Source organism: Spodoptera frugiperda, chromosome 22 (assembly GCF_023101765.2).
Source record: "Spodoptera frugiperda isolate SF20-4 chromosome 22, AGI-APGP_CSIRO_Sfru_2.0, whole genome shotgun sequence".
Classification (NCBI taxonomy): Eukaryota; Metazoa; Arthropoda; class Insecta; order Lepidoptera; family Noctuidae; genus Spodoptera; species Spodoptera frugiperda.
The window spans coordinates 3,011,811-3,032,942 of NC_064233.1; the positions used below are offsets into that span (position 1 = coordinate 3,011,811).

At 38.1% G+C, this 21,132-nt stretch overlaps 3 protein-coding genes across 5 annotated transcripts in view; 1 reads left to right on the forward strand and 2 right to left on the reverse strand.

The window, feature by feature from the left end:
• Window positions 1–20,775, forward strand: part of LOC118280105 (uncharacterized) — a 40,204-nt gene extending 19,429 nt beyond the window's left edge. For 2 of the 3 annotated variants that reach the window (XM_050702507.1, XM_050702509.1), the window contains 13 exons: window positions 457–528; window positions 1,916–2,001; window positions 2,598–2,698; window positions 3,063–3,207; window positions 9,710–9,815; window positions 10,510–10,591; window positions 11,212–11,305; window positions 11,745–11,970; window positions 12,663–12,793; window positions 13,222–13,760; window positions 14,226–14,307; window positions 14,795–14,888; window positions 15,358–20,775. In XM_050702507.1, the coding sequence (XP_050558464.1) occupies window positions 457–528; window positions 1,916–2,001; window positions 2,598–2,698; window positions 3,063–3,207; window positions 9,710–9,815; window positions 10,510–10,591; window positions 11,212–11,305; window positions 11,745–11,970; window positions 12,663–12,793; window positions 13,222–13,760; window positions 14,226–14,307; window positions 14,795–14,888; window positions 15,358–16,581 (2,982 nt within the window). In that variant the 3' untranslated portion in view covers window positions 16,582–20,775. The remainder of the gene's footprint in view (window positions 1–456; window positions 529–1,915; window positions 2,002–2,597; window positions 2,699–3,062; window positions 3,208–9,709; window positions 9,816–10,509; window positions 10,592–11,211; window positions 11,306–11,744; window positions 11,971–12,662; window positions 12,794–13,221; window positions 13,761–14,225; window positions 14,308–14,794; window positions 14,889–15,357) is intronic. The other variant, XM_050702508.1, reaches the window with a different exon arrangement.
• On the reverse strand, window positions 4,108–6,099 carry LOC118280106 (coiled-coil domain-containing protein 113-like). The gene has a single exon (XM_035600022.2). It carries the CDS (start codon window positions 5,994–5,996, stop codon window positions 4,674–4,676), a length of 1,323 nt encoding a protein of 440 aa, XP_035455915.1. The 5' UTR covers window positions 5,997–6,099; the 3' UTR covers window positions 4,108–4,673.
• Window positions 6,442–8,981, reverse strand: LOC118280107 (coiled-coil domain-containing protein 113). The gene is made up of 2 exons (XM_035600023.2): window positions 7,873–8,981; window positions 6,442–7,464 (listed from the first exon to the last, which is right to left on the reverse strand). Exons 1-2 carry the CDS (start codon window positions 8,863–8,865, stop codon window positions 7,201–7,203), a joined length of 1,257 nt encoding a protein of 418 aa, XP_035455916.2. The 5' UTR covers window positions 8,866–8,981; the 3' UTR covers window positions 6,442–7,200.
• Window positions 20,776–21,132: the final 357 nt, after the last annotated feature.

The window sequence follows — 21,132 nt, forward strand, 5'->3', positions numbered from 1 at the left end:
TGTGTCGGGGGTTTTTTAAATTTTTAATTTATTAGCAAACTGCCCAACTCCGTTTCGCCACCAACGATTTTCTCTGTTTTCCTGCATTTCTCTTGAAAAATTTCCTGGAGTTTCTTTGCTATAAACCTCATGGAGCCCGAGTCCTTTACAACGAATGCAAAACCGTGGAAATCAGTTCATGTTTTCTGGACTTATAGCGTCATAAGGAAAACCCGATTTATTTTTATACTAGCTACTTTCTCGTGGTTTTACCCGCTCTGCTCGGTTCCTTTTGATCGTAGCGTAACGTTTTATAACCTATAACCTTCGTCGACAAAAGCGCTATCCAATACAAAAAGAATTATTCAAATTGAACCCGTAGTTCCACAGATTAGCGCGTTCAAATAAACAAACAAACTCTTCAGCTTTATGATATAGTATAGATAACTATATTAAATCCAACAATAACATTTCCAGTTGGTGCTAACCGGCGTGTGCATCATGAGCCTGGCGCGCCGCCGGAACAGATACAGCTATATGGTAAGAAAAGTATGTTCGTTTCATTCTCATTCATTTTATCACCGCTTCTACTGCATGATCGCACTTTAGTATATAGATACTACCTAAATACATTTCATTTGTATGTATGTGTTTACACATTTGAAGGACATAATATACTTAAGGTATGCGTCCACAGGCCCGCATCGTACGCATCACACGCAACGGATTTTAGTTTGTCTTGTATAGAAACTCATACAACTGCGTCCACTGATCCGCATCGGCAATGCCTACATGCGATGCGTACTGATGACGTCATACGGAATGCGTACGATGCGGGCCTGTGGACGCTTACTTTTAACGAGCGCCGTTGCAATCCAGCAATTAATTAACCGTTTAAAGTGCAACTTTAAATCGTATGTCGTATGATATATTTTATAACGTCTATACAAAAAAGCTGACGGTGAGTGACCAACGCGCTGTCCTCTTGAGTCGTGGTTGTCTAACCCGCTAGGCGTAAGTAAAATATCGTCGCATCGCGCGCTTGCACCTCGCGGGCGACGAGCCGTAAGCACGCTGCTGGTAGCTAGTGGTAGCCATATTTCGAAAACATGCCGTGCGGGAGCCGTGTGTTTTGACCTTCATAAATACTGTTTAATAAAAACAATATAAAGTTTTAGGTAAACATATTATATTAAATAATATTAACTAAATAATAACTACGACTAAAATATTTACAACTTAAAAATACCTTAAAAGAAATTAATAAAACTTAACTCAGTGACAATTTTAGTAAAAACTTGACTTTGTCGACTCTCTCTAAGTTACAAAAATAAGTCGATGGTTTTAACAAGTACCTATAACTGTGTAAACACATACATTTGTAGCTTGATGCATCCATATTAAGAATTAAGTACTATTAGAGCATTTTATACTCCCTCTAGGCTAGAGTGAGGCTAGAGTCTAGCCTCACCCTAGTTGAGAGAAGTCACAAAAAAGCATTTTTTATTATATTTTAATTCATTCACACATTTCTGTTCTGTTTCGTTTATAAATACATGAGCTTGATTGATTTTTTTTATGGTATAAGTCGGTAAACAAGCAGACGGATCACCTGATGGTAAGCAATCGCCACCGCCCTGAGTCAAACACCACACACGCCAAACACCAGAGGCGTTAAAAGTGCGTTCTCGGTTTTTGGGGGTTAGGAATTTAAGGGGTTGTTGGGGAATCGGGGATGGGAAAGATTGAGAAGGCGATAACTGGGTTGGTAACCTCACAAACACAACGAAAAACAACGCAAGCGTTATTTCACGTCGGTTTTCTGTGAGGCCGTGGTATCACTCCGGTCAAGCCGGCCCATTCGTGCCGTAGCATGGCTCTCCCACACTTATGGTTTCAATAGATTTAGGAGTAATGTAATTTCAATTTGTTACAGATCAAGGTGGTGGGAGCTTGCTGCCTGGTCTGCGCTCTAACGTGTGTCCTCGTCACCATCACCACCACCGTTATACATATGAACAAGTAAGTCAATAAAAATAAAGTAAATAATAGTTTTGGGGGTGCTTTTCCACCAGAGATTTGCTATGCTACGTTACTGTGGATGCGATTTCCACCAGTGCTAAGCTATGTGTACCAATGAATACACATAGCTTAGCACTGGTGGAAATGGACTCAGTTAAGCTATGTTTTTTATATGGAAAGATGCGTGCTATGGATACGTGCTACGGATGTGTACTGTGGATAGCTTCCCTACTATCGATACATCGCATACTTGAACTGCGCGTATTCCTCTCACAGCTACATAGCTTAGTATCACTAGAAAATATGGTCACATAGTTTCACAACTTAGCTATTACATCCTCGTAGCATAGCTACATAGCACATTATCATACTCCAGGGTGGGCGTGAGTTCGGTTCAGGTGTGATCAACGAATTGTTGTTCCTGGTCTGAATGTCGTGTTGTGACACAGGAGAAAAGTTTCCAGAGAAAGCTAACGTTTTTTTTTACGAATTGGAATTGCGGATGATTAACAGCTAGCTTAGTTAGGTCCATTTCTATTGATAACGAGGCGTGTTTTACAGTTTTTAAACTACAATTATTGTTATTTTTGTCTCAGACTGCAAACGCTGAAGTTCTGCGAGTACACGAAGCTGACTCGAACCTGCACTTGTTTCTCAATGCCTCCGGACACGCAGCATAGTTCAGCTGATGACGAAGGTATGTTTTGTTCGTTGATTTTTTTTTGTCACACATTTATCACATCATTTATGTAATATGAATTTAATATAACATGAATTATTTATGTAATAAACAGATTCATAGGTAGTCATAGAGACCTTTGCCAAACAGGGAATGTACTATGCTAACTAGAAAAATAACGCTCTGTAATGCGTAGGTACGCATTTCGGGGGGGGGGGGGGTTGAACCCACAAAACACCCCCTGGCTACGCCTATGAGTGGCACAGAGTATGGAATTTTGAAAGCAGTTCATGTTTATGAGTCCCGGCGTAGTTCGAAACTAGTCGACCTACTCTCGAATACTCTATTCTAACATTATTAAATGTATTCCGTATCACCGCAGGAGTACGCTGCGTATTCGAAGGCGTGTCGGAGTGCGGCGTGGTGCACGGCGCGCTGTACTGGTGTCTCCGCGGCGTGTTCGCGTTGTCCGTCAGCGCAGTGCTCGTCTGCATCTTCAGCTGCATGCTGGCTTACCAGTTGCTCAGGTGAGGAGACCATAATATTTACCTACTAATAGTATAAATACTGTTTGTTTGTGCCTCATTAAAAAAGAAAAATACCGCTGAACGTAAAATATGTCGAGTGTATCATCGGTCGTACTAATGTATCATCGGTTGAGTGTGGACGGTCAAGTGTTTTTCTATACATTTGTCTGTTCTGGCGTTACGCGACCGATGATACGCGATGCATGTTCCGTCAGATATAATCCCACTCGTACGTGACATGTGGTACAAATATCTTACCAATAGATATGTATTATAAATGCAAAAGTTTGTATGTTTGTGTGTAACATAAATATGTCATGTTACTTATTCACGTTAAAACGGCTAAAGGGTTCGGGATAAAATTTAGAACAGGGGTAGATTATGGTCTAAAATCAAAGGGAACGCAGATAAAGCCGCTGGCAGAAGCCAGTTAAATGTAGTTCCAAGCAAGAAAAACGTGTGGAAATCGGTTCCCTAAATCAAACCTTTAAAAAAACGAAAGCAATACCAGAAACAAATATTTAATTTGAAACAAACAATTAAAACTATCACCAAAACAATCAATAACATTGATAGAATAGATTTGATTAAATAACTAATTAATAATAAATATAAAAGCAATACCTACCAATCGCAAATAACGGTAAAACGGGGTAACGAAACACAACGCAAGCGTTGTTTCACGTCGGTTTTCCGTGAGGCCGCGGTATCACTCCGGTCGAGCCGACCCATTCGTGCCGAAGCATGGTTCTTCCACACTTAAAACGGTACATATCGATAGCGAGTTTGCCACAGGATATTGTTTATGAAGTGTACAGTACTACTGTGAACTTTGCCAATAGTACTTGGATTACGGTGATCGATTTCCACCAGGCTAGATACAATACAAGATATGTTTTTGTAGCAGTTGATTAACACATTAAACGCTATGGGAGACAAAAGTGACTGGCGCTAGCGGAGGATTTGCCTTCAACAGAGTTTTGTTGGCAGTCAAGGTCTTAGCGAAATACACGGACCGCTCGAGCGGTCGGCGTCGACTGCTTGAGCTGTCGGTTGTTGACTGCTCGAGCTGGGCTACCCAACTGCTCGAGCAGTTGATTTGCTACTTTAGACGCCGCGAGGCCGCAAAGGGCGGGGGGAGGGAAGTCGGAGAGCTGTCCACTGCTCTAGCGCAGTCAACGGCTCGAGCAGTCGGTGTATGCCTCGCAACCGCTCGCGAGTGGTCGACGGCACGTTGGAATTTCATCGTGCAGTTGACGGCTTGAAGCGGTCGCGACTGCTCGAGCAGTCGTGTGTACGGCAGCGAATGAATGGCTATAGTTCATCGCGCAGTCGCGGCTTCAAGTAGTCGGTTATAAATGCTTGAAGCAGTCCGTGTATGGCCTTAAACTACCTAGTTAGTTCGCGATTGATCAAAGGCTCAATTATCGCACAGTTTCTAAGCTAACAAATACCGAAAAACGATTCTACGTTGTAGTAGAAGTGGTGGTTGTGGTAGTGGAAGTCTCGGTAGAACTCTGAGGCTGCACCAACTCTTCATTCTGAGCTACCATCTCGCTGATCGTCTGCAGTTTCCTGTTAATCGACTGTAGCGCAATCTGCTGTATATGCTTTCTGTTTTCCAACATCTTTATCCCGTGTTTCAAGTCCGTCACCACCCATTTCACTTCGACATACTCCATTATATTCGGTACTTGGTACTTCAGTCTCACTTTTCTAACTTCGTTCAACCTCTGAGCCAGTAGATCCGCTTGTACCTGTATCACATCTCTCTCTTTATCCAGTTGTATCGTCGACTGCGCCTTACTCTTTATCGTAGACAGCACTTTGCTCAAGTAGTGGTTCTGTTCCATCATCGCCTTCTTATGGATCGTAAGGTTCAAATTCGCGTCTCCCGTCAATTTCTTCAGCTCTCCTAATTGTTGCAATTTGTAATCTATGATCTTCAAACATTCCCCATTTTCTATCTTCAATTTTTCGAAGTCTACCGGTCTGAGACTCTCGCTTAGTTCAGCTTTGACCTTGATTTGCCCCTTCAGTTTGCTGTATTGAGTGTTCAAGGTACTGGTTCTAAGTCTCAGTTTACCTATCTGACTGTCCGATATCTTCACCCACTCAGTCATGAATCGGATCCAGATTTCGGCTGGGATCCGTTGCGCTATCTTGTCCCAGCCTTCGACTAAAACTTCTTGGTGGAATAGATTACTCGCCTTCTCGATTTCAGTGACTCTCATACCGATTTCTTCAAGCTGTGCCTTTAGAAGAGCATGTTGTTTAGCCCCTTTCTTTCTTACTTTGTTCAGATTTGTGACTTGAACCTCCATTTCTATGGAGACAAGTTCAGCTCTTTCCAAAACGTTAATTCTTGGTCCGGACCCGAATATGATGGTGGTACCAAGTTTTGCAATAGATTCCACTCTCTTAGTAGACACTCTTGAAGGGCTTGTCAGCATTCTAGAGGGGCTTAAGAATGTTTCTTGGAGACCAAATTTGGATGGTTGGTTTCTAATATAACTTCCGACGTTCAGTGAAGTGTTGGAGCTCATTCTGGTGGCGTAATCCAAAGCTTGGTAGACTCCGTGCATCAATGTGGGTTCCAGTCTCATAATAGTCTTTTCCAGGATCTCATTTTCTAGTATCAGTATGTTGAGGCTGTCTTTGAGCTCAGTTACTAGCTTGACAAGTTCCACATCGGTTAGAACATCCATATCAGGTACAAAGCCACTAATGGACCGTGAATTTTGGCTCATCACGCTGCTGCGGACAGCTGAATGCAATACACTCGACATTTTTACGTTAGAACAATGTTATAAATAAATAAAAATATGATAATTATATTTTGGCGGACTTAACATCTGTCCGTATGAGTTATTTATTCATATGTGGTTGCTAGGTGACCGTTGCTATGGTGATGTTTGGAATGGCTGTCTATTTAAATAGTTTGGTGGCCTGTTATTCGGTGTTTGACCTTCGTGGTTTCATATGGTAGGCGAACACGAATGGTGGTGGAATTTTCGAGGTTTCCGTGACTGGCAATAATAAGAATGGAAGTTTCTTATTGCCTTTAGTTTGATAGGTTTGCTTTGTCGTGCTAAAAGCCCTTTCAGCGCCGAATACTGACGCGTTTAATATCATGCTTTTCGCGGCTAAATAAAAATGTCTGAATTATTGTACAAATGTTAGGGTACAAATGTTAGGGGTAGTTTTAATTTATTCAAATCAAACAACCATGAATACAAGTTTAACGCATAAAGTATTTTAATCATTAATAAAGACTAAAATTAGGTTTCTATCACTTATAGTCAAAACCTGTCTTAAAGTAACTTGAACTTCAAACAAAACTAAATAAGAGGAAACTTAAAACCAAATTACAAAATACTCCTAAAAGTATGAACCGCTCTGGGACCCCCATAGCTGAAGAAAAAAAAAGAGCCCTTTAGGAATAGGGGCTTCTAAAAAATGGGGTTCATATAACAACAGTCAAGAAAAATTAAGATAAGAACCAGAGTCTTATAACAGGCGTTTACAACAAATACACATAATTATCCTTTTAACTCCAATAAATAATATTAACAAAAGTCATTGTCGTCATTCATAATTATGATAACCTCTCTTCTTTTAAAAACTTTAACATAAATGTCACATTTTCCAAAACCCATAAATTACAACTTAAATTAAACAACCCTTAAATTCCTAACCCCCAAAAGGCCGGCAACACACTTGTAACGTCTCTGGTGTTTCAAGTGTCTGTGTTTCTTGTTTCCTGATGGGTATAACCTGGGTGTCTTCAAAGCCCGAGTGAATAGGTTGCTTATGGGCAGACGTGCTCCATCGTAGGCCGCATCATCACTTACCATCAGGCGAGATAGCGGCCAAACGTCGGCCCATTTAACATAAAAAAAGTGTCCATGGGCGGCGGCGATTGCTTACCATCAGGTGATACGTCTGATCGTATACCGGCGTGTTCCATAAAAAATAAAACAATTTGGACCTTCAATCCCATTGTTCTGAGTAGCCCGAAACAGTATCGGTATCTTTATCTCCTTCTCTTAAACCCAGACTCAATAAAAGTCTCAACTGTTTATAAGTCCTGGATAAAGCAGTCTTATTAATTTGCAACCTCGTTTCCATTCTCTTAATCCCATAAAGCAATTCATGTTTTTGGTCTTTTACCGCAACATAATCGATTATATCAGGTACGTAATACGCTGCCCTCAATTTCTTCAACTCTTCTACCTTCTGTTCCAAATGATTTACCTGTAATTTTATTATAACTGTAGAGAGACATACTTAATTAATTATTCTCGACGCGAGACCCATAGGTCGTATGTCCGAATTTGATGATTCGGACATAAGACCTTATGGGTTTCACATAAGGTCTTATTTAAGACCTTATGTTATATACGCTATTATATTGCGCTATTTTTAAGACCTTATGGGTTTCATAACATAATACTCGACGTATTATGTTATCGGCTTACTCACGTAACTGTTTGACGAGGAACTCGACTAGTTTCAAGCCATGCTAGAGGCTCATATTCATGAGCAGCATTCCGCGACACACGACGCGGCGATTGTTGCGCTGCTACTGTTACTGAGTGAAACTAGTCGAGTTCCTCGTCAAACCGTTACGCGAGTAAGCCGATAACGTAAAAATTGATTTACCTGTAACTCTATTTCTTTACTCTCTTTCTCTATTTGCACCGTCTGCCGCGTCCTCTGCACCTTCAAATTCTCCAACTTCGTCAAGTACTTATTGACGAACGTCACAGCATTTTTGTGAATCGTCACATTCAGGTTCGCGTCGCCAGCCATCGCCTTCAGTTCATACAACTGTACCTTCTTTATTTCCAAAAGCTTCTCCGCTTCTTGGTTCTGTATTCTCTTCTTGTCAAAGTCTACCGGAGTTAGATTCTTGCTGAGTTCCCTCTTCGCGCCGATTGTTGCTTTTATCTTTTTGTATTGTGTGTTTAACGTACTATTCTTTAGACGCAACTTGTCTAGTTTCTTATCGGTGCTTTTAGACCATTCTATCATGAATCTGATCCATACTTCAGCTGGTATACGCTGTGTCAGTCGATCATAGCCCTTCACTATAACTTCTTCGTTGAAACTTTGAGCTGATTTTTCCGTATCAATGATCCAAAGGTCGCACGCTTCGAGTTGGGCGTTAAACAGCGCAGTTTTTGTCTTACACTGCTTTTTCCATTCATGTATGTTCTTCTCTACATGTTGTATTGCTATGGAGAGTAGTTCGTGCCTCTCATTCACATTTATCCTTGCTGCAACTCTGGTGACTGTAGACGCATTGACCTTGGCTCTGGAATCAGCTCTACGCAGCGATCTTGTGGTCCCGCTTACGGCGTGCAAGTTTTCATTTAGTTTCATTTTGGTCATTTGGGATTTGAGGAAACTGCCCAGGTTTTCGTCTGAGGCGGTCGGTAGTTTTGTCGCGTATTTGAACGCTTCTTGTACGCCGACCATTAGCGATGGATCTAGTCTCATAATGTTCATCTCTAGTACTTCATTCTCTAGTTTTAGTATTCGGATTTGCTTGCGTAGATGTTCTACATGATGGACAAGCTCTTCGTCGCTTAGTAAGTCTACTGGGTAGTCGGTGATCGATTCGGAACCACTTGCTATACTACTGTAATGCATTCTTATTGCGGAAACTACATTTGTATTTACTTAAAGACTTCTATTGACAGTATGCTTTAACGCTATTTTTTAAACTTATTCATAAAATCTTCTCTTAGAATTTGATCTTGTCATGATGTGTCAGAATGTCTGTTGTTTTCGTAAGAGGTTATACTGTTTTGGAAAGAGGTCTGTAATGATGTTGAATCTTTTTTATGTTAAAGAGATTTGCGTAAATGCGTCTCGATATTATTATTAAACTGTTAAAAAATATTTAATCCGCTTAAAAATATCTACGAGAGTAGTTTAGAAAAATATTCTCATTCTTTTAACCTAAACTATTCCTATTATCGTGATTTTCGTACGGTATCGAGATTAATTCAAAAACATTAGATTCAATTAAATACTCGCGCGGTTTCACCATCTGCTCGGCTCCTATTGATCTTAGCGTGATGATTTATCGCTTATAACCATTTTCAATGAATGGACTATCATTCCATTATTACTATTATTCAATTCGAAAAGAACGAACGTATGAATGAACGAACGATCGATCGCTCGAAGGAACCAACGAATGAACGTACTAACGAATTAATGAACAAACGAGCGATTTAACTAATGAACGAACGAACGAACGAACACACGAACAAACAAATCTCAATAGATTTGTCCCGAATCATGTGAATCCCGAGCGAAATATGTCGTGTTACAATTATCACTTACTATGGAATTACGGACCTTAGGGTTAAGCTTTTGTAAGAAACTAGCATTATTATACGTCGAGTTACAAGTCATCAAGTGATACTTTCCATATTTAGTATAAGTATATGAGACGGATAATTTAATTAATTTCCTTTTCTTCTAGCCATGAGCGTAAGAAGATGTATTGGGAGCAACTGGAGCTGCGTTGTAGATCTCTGTACCGACCTTCTGCGGGACAGGCCGCGCCGTCTGCAGGGAGACAAGTTCAGGTACGAAACTAACATTTCTTACTAGAGACCCCGGTACAACATTTTTTTTATGTTAAATGGGTCGAGGTTTGGCCGCTATCTCGCCTGATAGTAAGTGATGATGCGGCATACGATGGAGCACGTCTGCCCATAAGCAACCTATTCACTCGGGCTTTGAAGACACTCGGGTTATACCCGGCAAGGACTTCCCCCTAGCAGTTCGCACAAGGAAGCTTTTATAATATAAAGAAAAATTATATTTGTCGGCTTTAGGTCAAAAATAAAAATCAGTTTAGTAGGTACAATAGGGTAGGTGACTAATTTCTATTTTAATGCCCGTCTTGTACATTATTTTAAAATATTAGACACGTATTTTTTATTTTTTTACGAAAACAAATACTTTCGAAGATATATCGATTTGAAATATCGCGTGACGTCACTTCTAGGTACATTTTATACATAGAAATGACGTATTTGCTCCCACTCCTAAACTTTGATTTATTTTATCTAAGTATTGTTATCTTATATGACAAAAAAAAAATACGTGTCTAATATTTTTTCATTACTTAACTGACGGACTAAATAGATTTTTAATTTTCTTACTCCGTCATCATCCCTATTACAGTTGAGTTTAGGATGTTAGTAATACAATTATACAACGACAAGGCTATACAATGGTATGTTAAGTAATGATGATAATTACTTAAATTTTCAGAGTAACTGCAGTTGTTGTGCGCAGTGCCACCCGACGCAACCAGCGTGGGACATAAGTCTACAGCACAGATTCTGGGCGCCAGGTAATTAAATTATTACCTTAATATCTACATACCATTTGTATAACTTCTTTTTAGTTCCTTAAGTTTGTACACTAGGTTAAGCCTCACTGTCGAATTGGGAAGTTCCTGTCATGATAGTGTAAGAAGATTTTTATAATAAATAAATAAAATTAGAGGCCTAGGGGGCTTTAATTAGTATTTGGTATTTCACGACTACCATAATATGTTATCAATTAAGGCGTGATTAGGTCAATCAAAGATCCGGAGCTGCGGACTACCTAGCGGGTTTACCGAGGCTCCGGCTCGAAGGGCAGGAGTAGGAACGGGGTGGTTTTTAGTCAATAAGAGTCTGACACTCCTTCTCGCCTCACCCAAGGCGGGAATCAAGTCATTGGATGATTTTCTCCCCTTAAAAAAGGTTAAGTCTTTGACTGCCAATAGAAAACTGTTGAAGGCAAATCCTCTGCTAACATTGGTCTCCGGTAACCCCAGTGGCGTTTAAAGTGTTTATCAAAGAGAATTTTTGGATTATAAAATGCAATATGTGACAGATTAACTGAAGCTACATCGACGATACTCGACGAATTTCGAAGTCACACCGGGGTCCATAAAATTAATAATGTTATTTATTCATGTTTCAGGTCGTATAGGTAACCTGTACTCTCCTAACCCCGGTACAGGCAGGAAGACGTCAGCGTGGAGCTGGTTCCCGTGGCCTAGGAGTAATAGTCAGAAGTAAGTCTAGACTAATTCACAAGAATTTAGGAACTAGTGGCTCGTTGGCCGAGTGGTTCCAAGTGCGACTGCCGGACAAGGGGTCTCCGGTTTCGATTGCCCGGGTCGGGCGAAGTATTGCTGGGGTATTTCGATTTTTATGAAAATTTCTCAGTAGTAGCATGGAGTTTGGAAATGTGCCCGGTATATAGCAATAGGCTCACTTATTACATGGGACTTACAATATACATTGTGAAAAGTGGGTGTACATTGTACAGTGGTATTACGTGCCATAATGTGCACCTCTGCCTACCCCTTCGGGGATAAAAGGCGTGACAACCACCGACTTAATCCCCTCAAAAGCTAGTAAGGCACTGATGAGAGGCGCCGATTGCTTACCATCAGATGACCCGTCTGCTCGTTTACCGGCCTATACCATAAAAAACATGATTCCTTCCAGTTCCCGCTGCAGAATGGGCGTACCCCAATCAGGAGACAGCGCCTACGGATTTTGCGAAACGGAAGCTGCGCAAACGCAGCAAACGCAAGGATATGACGATAGATACCCCCACTCCTTCAACCAGACTCCGTTCAATAGAGCGCAGACTTCGGGCACGTTCGCGCAAGGAACCAGCTTTGCGCAAGTACAAGGGAACTTTGCGCAGGGCTCTGGGAATTTTGTACAGGTATGTTGTAATAAGTTTACTATTCTATCATTGGATAGAAAACTTTGGATTTAAGTAGTTTGCACAAGTATTGAGTTTTTCGTAAGTATAGAGATTTTTTGGTTTTATTATTTGTTGGCATAGTAGCAATAGAAATCTGTTCTGCGTTGCGAGCGTTGCCTTTGTAAAAGGGTTCCCGCATTTAACCTTTTTTGGGTACGGAATCATCAAAAAGAAATATTTTTAAAACCAGCTTTTATAGTTATGTAAACTAAACGTGTACACAATATTTCCGCTCAATCGGTTGGAGATATTTTTTTGTTGCAAGATTCCACTACACATACAATACATATGTGTGTGAAGTAGAATTTTGCTACAAAATTTGTGTATGTATGTATGTATGTGTGCGTGTATGTACACGCAAATTGCAAGTTTAATAGAAGCTTTTAAGAACAACACTGTAATTTCTAACATTTTCTACCAGAAACCTTGAATTTAAAGCTAAATATTTGTTATTATTAGAACTTATGACGGGATATTTACCATGTTTATTCATTATTTATGAGATTCCGATATTTCGACACTGTTGCAAGCGCCATGATCACGGATTAACTGACAGTTAATCCGTGAATCAAAATGAATAAACATGGTAAAATGAGTTCTAATAGTGTTAGTGACCATGTCAGTTTAAAGACTTAAATATTTGTTTCCAGGGCCAAGCCAACTTCCCCCAAGCCAGTTTCTCCCAGGAAGGGTTCGGTGAGGCCAGCGGGAGCTTCGACGCTGCTACCGGAGTATGGGGACCCCCGCCGCCTTACAGTCCGCAGGGACGGAGCGGGAGCAGGTAACGTATATTACTGCTGAGCTCCTATTGAGCGTAGCGACATGTTTTAAAGCCTTCGTATAGATAGACTATCCCACTATTAAAGTCTATTTCCACACAAAAATAATTAATTATGAGTTTTCGGCTTACTCCCGTTACTGTTTGACGAGAAACTCGACTAGTAGCAAACCATGCTGTAGCATGGGATAATATATACGGATCATATTCATGAGCAGTTTTCACAGTTATGTGAATAAGGCGTTTAAAAAAAAAGTTAGTATGTCCTAAAAGTAAAGAAATACACAAATCAAATATTTTAAATCGAACCGGTAGTACCGGAGATTCTATTCGAAAAGATTCGAAAAGATCTATTCAAAAATATTTCAGCTTTATACATATAGAATAATTAATGGACTTTGTTTATTAATACTTTACTATTTCTTTCCCAGGCACCACCTCCACCACCAAGACCCCGCAGCGGCCACCCTCCTCCATCACCACCACATGGAACACCGCACCAACATCCACGAACATCCATCCAACATCCAACCACATACATGCGCCAGAAACAGCTACCTAATGCATCAAAACCTACCCCCAACCGAACTAAGCCGAATAAACCCCGACTTAAACCGAATAAACCCGGAATTGGCTCGCATGAACCCAGAATTGGCTCGAATAAACCCAGAATTGGCGGAATTTGCTCGAATAAATCCGGATTTGGCTCGAATAAATCCAGAATTGGCTCGAATGAATCCGGAATTGGCTCATATGGGGCAGATGTATCCGCAAGATATAGCGGAAATGGCTCGTTTACAGGCGGAATTGGCCCATATGCCGCCTGAAGCGAGGTTTAACACGCTAAGGGGCCACTTAGTACCATATAGGTGTCAGAGGTTGGGTATGAGCGCTAGTAACTTGCATAGAGATTGCAGGATCGACGATAACGTCGCTATTGAGTGCTTGCATCAGAAATCTGCGAGTAAAGGTTAGTATTATATTTTGAAGGCTGTTTTGACCAATCACCTCTAAATCTTCTCGTTACTTAGCGTAAAGGAGCACCTACTAAACTTAATCTTTAGGTGTACCTTATAGGTTGATGTCTCACCTATCTTAACTTTGGTTCCTTAAAATTTAAGAGTATTAAGTAGGTAAAGACAGGCTTTCGTTTCTTATTTTAATTCCTTGCTCGATAAATAGATTATTCGACGTTTAAAAAAAGAGTTATTCAATTCGAACCAGTCGTTCTGGACATTAGTGCTTTGAAAAAAACAAATAAAAATAAATAAGTTAACCACTTACCATCAGGTGGGCCGTGTTCTTTCTTGCCATAGATGTGGCATAAAAATAACAAATAAACTGTTCAGTTTTATATATTACAACAAACGAACTCTTTTACTTTATATTAAGTATTATATTTTGTGTATGTATACTTAAATATTTACTTGTTCAGTTTCAGATCAAAGCTCCGACTCGTGTCAGAAGCAAGGAAAAGAAAACTTGGGCTTCCAGAATGATAAGCATTCTCCGATCAGGTTAGTATCCATTTAAGTAATTCCCAAACCATTTTCCCAAAAGGCCGGCAACGCACTTGTAACTGTTCTAGTGTTGCGAGTGTCCCATTGACGGCGGCGATTGCTTACCTAGCGACAAGCTTTTATGCTAAGCATTAAATCATTATCATATCAGCCGCAAGACGTCCACTGCTGAACATAGGCTTCCCCAATGACTTACAGATAGGCCGGTTGAAAGCGACCTGCACCCAGCGACCTTAAGTCGCTAAGTATTAGGTTATGGTCATGCAAACTAAACGTGTACCGTATAGTATGTGTAATCGGTTGAAGATATCTGCTTCAATATTTCACTTTACAAACATGCATATATACATAACCTTATATACGTAACTCCCATGGGGGTAGGCTGAGACCATGGAAAGTCAATTGCTACGAATCTACATACATTGCAAGTTAAATAAAAGCTTGTAAAATAAATCATAATTATAAAATCGTTATTTCTCTTCAGGTCGTCAATGCAAGACTGTCGCGCCGCCAACCAGAATGCGGAGTCGGAGGTATACTTCGCAGACGTGTCGAGCTGTTGCAATGTGTCTGTTAAAGTAAGTTATTTTTATAAATTCATTATCATCATCATCATTTATTCAATTAGACCATTTAACACCAGTGGCTTTTTTGAAGATCAAAAAAGAAGTATTGGGGGCTGGCATATTCTAAGAATAAAAGCCCGTAAAATAAAAGATTAAAAAAAATAAGTGTTAGTCTGTCAGTCAGTCCTCTAGTGGCTCTATTTGCTCGTTCCAAAGTGTAGATTCCTATGGAGAAGAACGAGAAAGAAACTCCATAGGTTACTCTTTTTTAATCATTTTACAATATAGTTCTTGGTTACATTGTTTAGTTGGTTCCATCACTCTCTCATCTATTTTCAAAAGTATCTATTCACAAAACTTTTTTTATAAAACTCTTAGCACAAAATTGCTCCGTTGTGATTTGTAAAACATGTTAATAAAAATTAAATATAAAAACTAAAAATTAAATATAAAAAATACATTATATTTTCTTCTCTTCCAGGCTGAATGCTGCATGAACGCCAACGTATCAGCTCTAGTAGGTACCATAGAAAACCATCCAGAATCCACATCAGAGTCTGACACAGGATCCTTCACCCTCACGCGACAGCAGCGCCCCCAACCGCAAGTCGGATCCAAACGGAGACCGCGACAAAGCGAGAAACACATCAAAAACCAAGAAAAAATGAGACAAGTACTTAATAACTCTATAAGATTGACCGAACATCAAATTGAACAGCTCAACAATTCCATGAGAATGAACGAAAGAATGGAACGCGAACGAATGAATGAGACCAGGTTGAGTGAACGCATGAATGATTCCAGGGACCGATTGAATGACAGAGATCGCTTGGAACGCATGAATGACTGTAGAATCAGTGACCGAATGAACGAAACGAGGTTAAGTGAGCGAATGAATGATTCTAGAGATAGGTTGAATGAAGGAAGGGTGTGTGAACGTGAACGAATGGAGAGGTTGAATGATACGCGTATAAGCGACAGAATGAATGAAACAAGGTTGAGTGAGCGAATGAACGAAACGAGAATGAGTGAACGTATGAACGATTCAAGAGACAGATTAAATGACTCACGGAACTGTGAGGTAATAGATCCAAGAATAGAAAGAATGAATGATTCCAGAATCAGCGACCGAATGAACGAAACTAGACTAAGTGAACGTATGAACGATTCGCGCGTTTGCGAGCGTATGAACGAAGCGAGAATGGAAAGAATGAACGATTCTAAACTAAGTGACAGGAGCGACACTCGTCATAGCGACCGAATGAACGACTCTCGTCTTGAACGAATGAACGACTCCCGCCTTGAACGAATGAGTGAACTAAACTCAAGCATTCGTATCGACGGTAGTCCGAAAATGCGTACACACATAAGTCCTTTACGTATACCTAGATCTAGTCCTAAGAACGTGCCTAAAGATCATCCTAGGCAGTCTAGTTCAGACTCGAATAAGCCAGATTTTAGGCAGATATCGCCTTTATCTCCTAATACGGAGGAGTCATTGTTGTCTGACGATGATAGGCCTCAGGACCAGGTTTATTCGAATGACCCGGAGACCTCTAAGTGTTTAGGTCCTGATTCTCAATATGAACCTGTGAGGGAGGCTAAGGAAGAAATCTTGAAGACCAATCACCATCATTGTTATAGTGATACCAATACTATGGACTCTGGATGGCAAAGCGGGTCCGAGAAACAGGTAACTGATTGATCCTGGATTTAAAAATTTCGCCTTTTTTAACAATGAAATGAAATTCGTCGTATAAAGAAACTTAATTGCTGTTTTCACCAACCACTGAATTAAGTCTTAAGTAAGTAAAAGTTAAACCCTTGTATTTTCTTCGTTTTATAAATACAAACGTTGCCTCACATTAGGATTTTCTCCAGTGTCGTGGTTGCTTTTACAAACATACATTTCCTATTGGATTACTCTGAGAAGAAATGCCGCAACAAACTCAGAGGCCATAGTCACTTTAAGTCCAGACAATATCAATTAAAGATGTCGGAGAACCGTGCAAGTTGATTCTGTAGTGGTATTTTGAGGAAAGAACCACAACAGCTTAAGCTTAAGAGTTCCTTAAAATTTAGGACATGGTTGGTGAAATCAGGCATAATTTTCTTTAGTGTTTCCAACATTTAATAGATATTGTTCAGTAAAAATAGGGTTTTGATATAAACATAGTGATTCGATTGTCCCCTTGTAAAGTGTTCCGCGTGCTGTGTTTAATTAATAGTGGGTTTTATAACTAAATCGTTCATTACATTCAATCGTTCATTTCATTGAGAAAATATTAAAGTAATCTGTAATATAAAAATAAGTCGGGTTTTCCTTCCTGATGCTATAACTCCAGAATGCACGAACCGATTTCCACGGTTTTGCATTCATTGGAAAGGTCTCGGGCTCCGTGAGGTTTATAGCAAAGAAAATTCAGGAAAAATTCAAGAGAAAAGCAGGAAAACAGGGAAATTCATTGGTAGCGAAACGGAGTTCACCTGGTTTGCTAGTTATTGTAAAAAATATTTTCCCTTGAGCCAAATTAAATTAAATAATACTATAAAATCTTAACTCACTAAACTTTTGCGTAAATAATTCATTGAATGCGTTCATTTAGTTCGTTCATCGTTCACCGTTCATTCACCCAACTTTTTATTGAACATCCATTCATTAACTACCATTCACTCTTTCATTCATTCCATTCAATTAATTATTTACGTCAAGAGTGAACTTGCCAATTTTCCGAATTTGACATAATATTATTAATTTCGATTTAATAATAAATTATGTAAAATAAATAATAATTGTAATGTAGTCGATGTGTTTTAATGCTCTCTATAATATTGAGATTATTATTTTAATTTTTAAATTGGATAAAAATTAAATAAAAACGAATTTGTAGGTCGCGTAGAAATGTATAATTATTGTATAAAGGACTTTCTTTATACAACTATTTAATTGTGAAGTATAATTATTATATTTAAATTGTGAAAATTCGTTTATAAATTCAGAAAATGTTCTCATAAAGCGGTTTGCGTAAAACACTTAAATCAACATTTATTTGCTTTCATAATAAAATTTCCCCTATTACATGGGACTTATAACACAAATGGTGGAAAGTGGATGTACATTGTATAGCGACATTACGTGCCGTAATGTGCACCTCTGCCTACCCCTTCGGGGATAAAAAGCGTGACGTTGAATATTAGTTATTGTCTTTTTACTAAATCAATCTTTATTTTCTTACCTGAATACTAAATAACTTACTGAATAAATTTAAATAAAAGACATAGTCAAGAATCAAATCCTATACCTCTGACTAGGTAATTATTTACTTATTCATTATTTTGTTATATATCTAAATCTATCCGTCCACCCATTCTGTTTATATTTCCATTCATTCATTATCCCATTCACGTATTCGTATTTTATAAGTAGATACTGAATGTTTGTCGATTTTGAAAAGGCCAAAATACTTGCCAATTTACTGTGAAATGAAATGACAGAAAAAATTGTGAATGAACTTGAATTCTATTATAACTTTCGTGAGACATACTAAATTAATTATTATGTTATCGGCTTACTCACGTAACTGTTTGACGAGGATCTCGACTAGTTTCAAGCCATAAGTAGCAGCGCGACAATTGCCGCGTCGTGTGTCGCGGAATGCTGCTCATGAATATGAGCCTCTAGCATGGCTTGAAACTAGTCGAGTTCCTCGTCAAACAGTTACGTGAGTAAGCCGATAACATAATAATGAAATTGAATTCATTCAATCATTCGTTCTTTTGAACATATTTACTTTAGTAACTCGTGTATTTTAATAGCCTAAACTTAGGCTATTATTTTCCTGATAGTTGATGTATAAAAAACGTATTATCTTTTTAATCCAGAAACAAATTAATGTTGCCATACAATGATTTCTTTCTTTATATTTTTATTAAAAATCCATTTATAAGAGCAATAATTTCTTATGTTCTTTTTATTGTAAATATTTTTTATACAAATAATAAATTAGTTTTTTAATCATAAGTATTTTGTAGATTAACTTTTTCTGTATTATTGTATACAGGGTGTGGTAATATTTTAATGTGATTTTTAACTAGGGTCGTTTATGTCTTGTAGAAAGAATGTATGAAAATAAATAACTATATAAAATCTCATGCATTTCTGTTAGTTTGTATGTTTAGAATGTTTGCATTAAAATATTATTACACTTGTAAGTAGTAACTAGTTGTCACTGTAATGCCATTATGGAATTGTTTTAATATTATTATTCTTGTGTAAAGGACAGTTTGAGCGAAATTTTCATGTTATGACAAAATTCTTTATTCAATATTTACTTAAGAATTTGTTACAATTGCCGATTTTTCCTGCTTTTTTTAAATATATGTATATTCAAATACGAAAACCTATAACACAAGATTTAGCTCACTCTGTATAAAACATTGTCTACAACTCGAACATCCTGTGTATATTCGTTATACTAGTATTTTAAGTACGTTGGAATTTGCATTAGTTATTATATTTAAGTTATTTTTTAACTAAACTGAAATAAAAATCAGTATTTTTTTAAACTGTACTGTGAAAGAAATTATATTGTATTTTCTTATTTGTCAACTGTGACCACATAAACTCATAAAAAATTGTATATTTTTTCCATTATGTTTGGTGCGCAGTGCATATATGTTACGTGCGTAGACGTGGCGACGTCGCGTAGCCTACTGTTACAATTAATTTACGTGAGCCAATCGTGATTTTATTTATTCAATTTCAATATTAATTTCTTTCACAATTCTACACTACATGACCTTTTTGTGTAATAAACATGTTACAATAAGATTATTTGACTCAAATCGGCATCTTAAAACTTGAAACCTATTTTTACTTCGACAAGGAACGAATGATATTCTAAACTATGCAAATGATACTATGAACAATAAAATAAATGTGTTTCCTAAAAATCTATTTTGAAATGTGTCTCAAAATAGTAGAATTATGTAAAAAATCCTACATTTTGATTATAAAACGGCTAGTTTTACAGTTCCTGTATACATAATATTATTATGACAATTGCAATTTTAGTTTACTAATATTTTAATAATAACTATCGTGAGACATACTAAATTAACTAAAAAAAATCACGGTTTACTCACGTACATTAATGGAGAAAAGCTCTACTAGTTTCGAATCACAGAGGGACTCTTCATCATGACAATGTCCTGAAGTCTACCTACCTAAGCTGCGAGACGTCGCCACGTCTGCTAAACCGTGATTTTTCAGTTAATTTATTAATATTTTGGACATTTTTTGAGGGTTGAAAATCATCCAATGACTTCTCCCACCTTGGTTGAAGCAAAGAGAGTGTCAGACTCTTACTGACTAAAAACCACCCCGTTCCTACTCCTGCGAGCCGGAGCTCCGGTAACCCGTTACGTAGTCCGTGACTCCGGAATCCTTTTAGCTATGTTAATAATTTTAGCCTGGCAATGTGACAAAATTATGACTGAACGAACTAAAGTTTGATTTCACCATTCATTCATTCAATCTTTCGTTCGTTCTTTTGAACAAATTCAATTGTTACATAACAACTATGAGTAAACGAATTGAAGTTTGATTTCACCATTCATTCATTCATTCTTTCGTTCGTTCTTTTGAACATATTTCATAATAATAAAAGCTATAAAACTAGCCGTAAAATCTATGTATTATTATTATATTATGAACTATTTTTATTAATAATGTACGAAATATAGTTGTGATTTCATTAAATAATTGATAATTATTACGTGATTAGATATTATTATTAATTATTGTATGTAATGTAATAAGGTTATGTTTCATTACTATGTACCTATATTGTTAGATTGATTTAATGATAACGGTTCTATTAAAAGACTGAAATCTGAATCTAGGTTTTTTATTTATCATCATCATAATAAGCCTCCTATACGTAAGGGTTTCCCATAATCTCTATACTTAACTGGGATTGGTCAGCTCAAGACTGCATTAATTTTGTTGTCCTCAAAGTTATTTTTGACTGAGTTTTGGTTTTACATTGTTCTTACTTAGTTGAAGCAAACGAAACAATGTAACCAAGAATTGTACTGTGAATCTGATTGAAAAAGAGTAACCTATGGAGTTTCTTGCTCGTTCTTCTCCATAGGAATCTACACTTTGGAACGAGCAAATAGAGCAACTAGAGGACTGACCAACAGACAGACAGACATTTTGTTTTCTTACACAGTAATATGATTTCAATTCAAT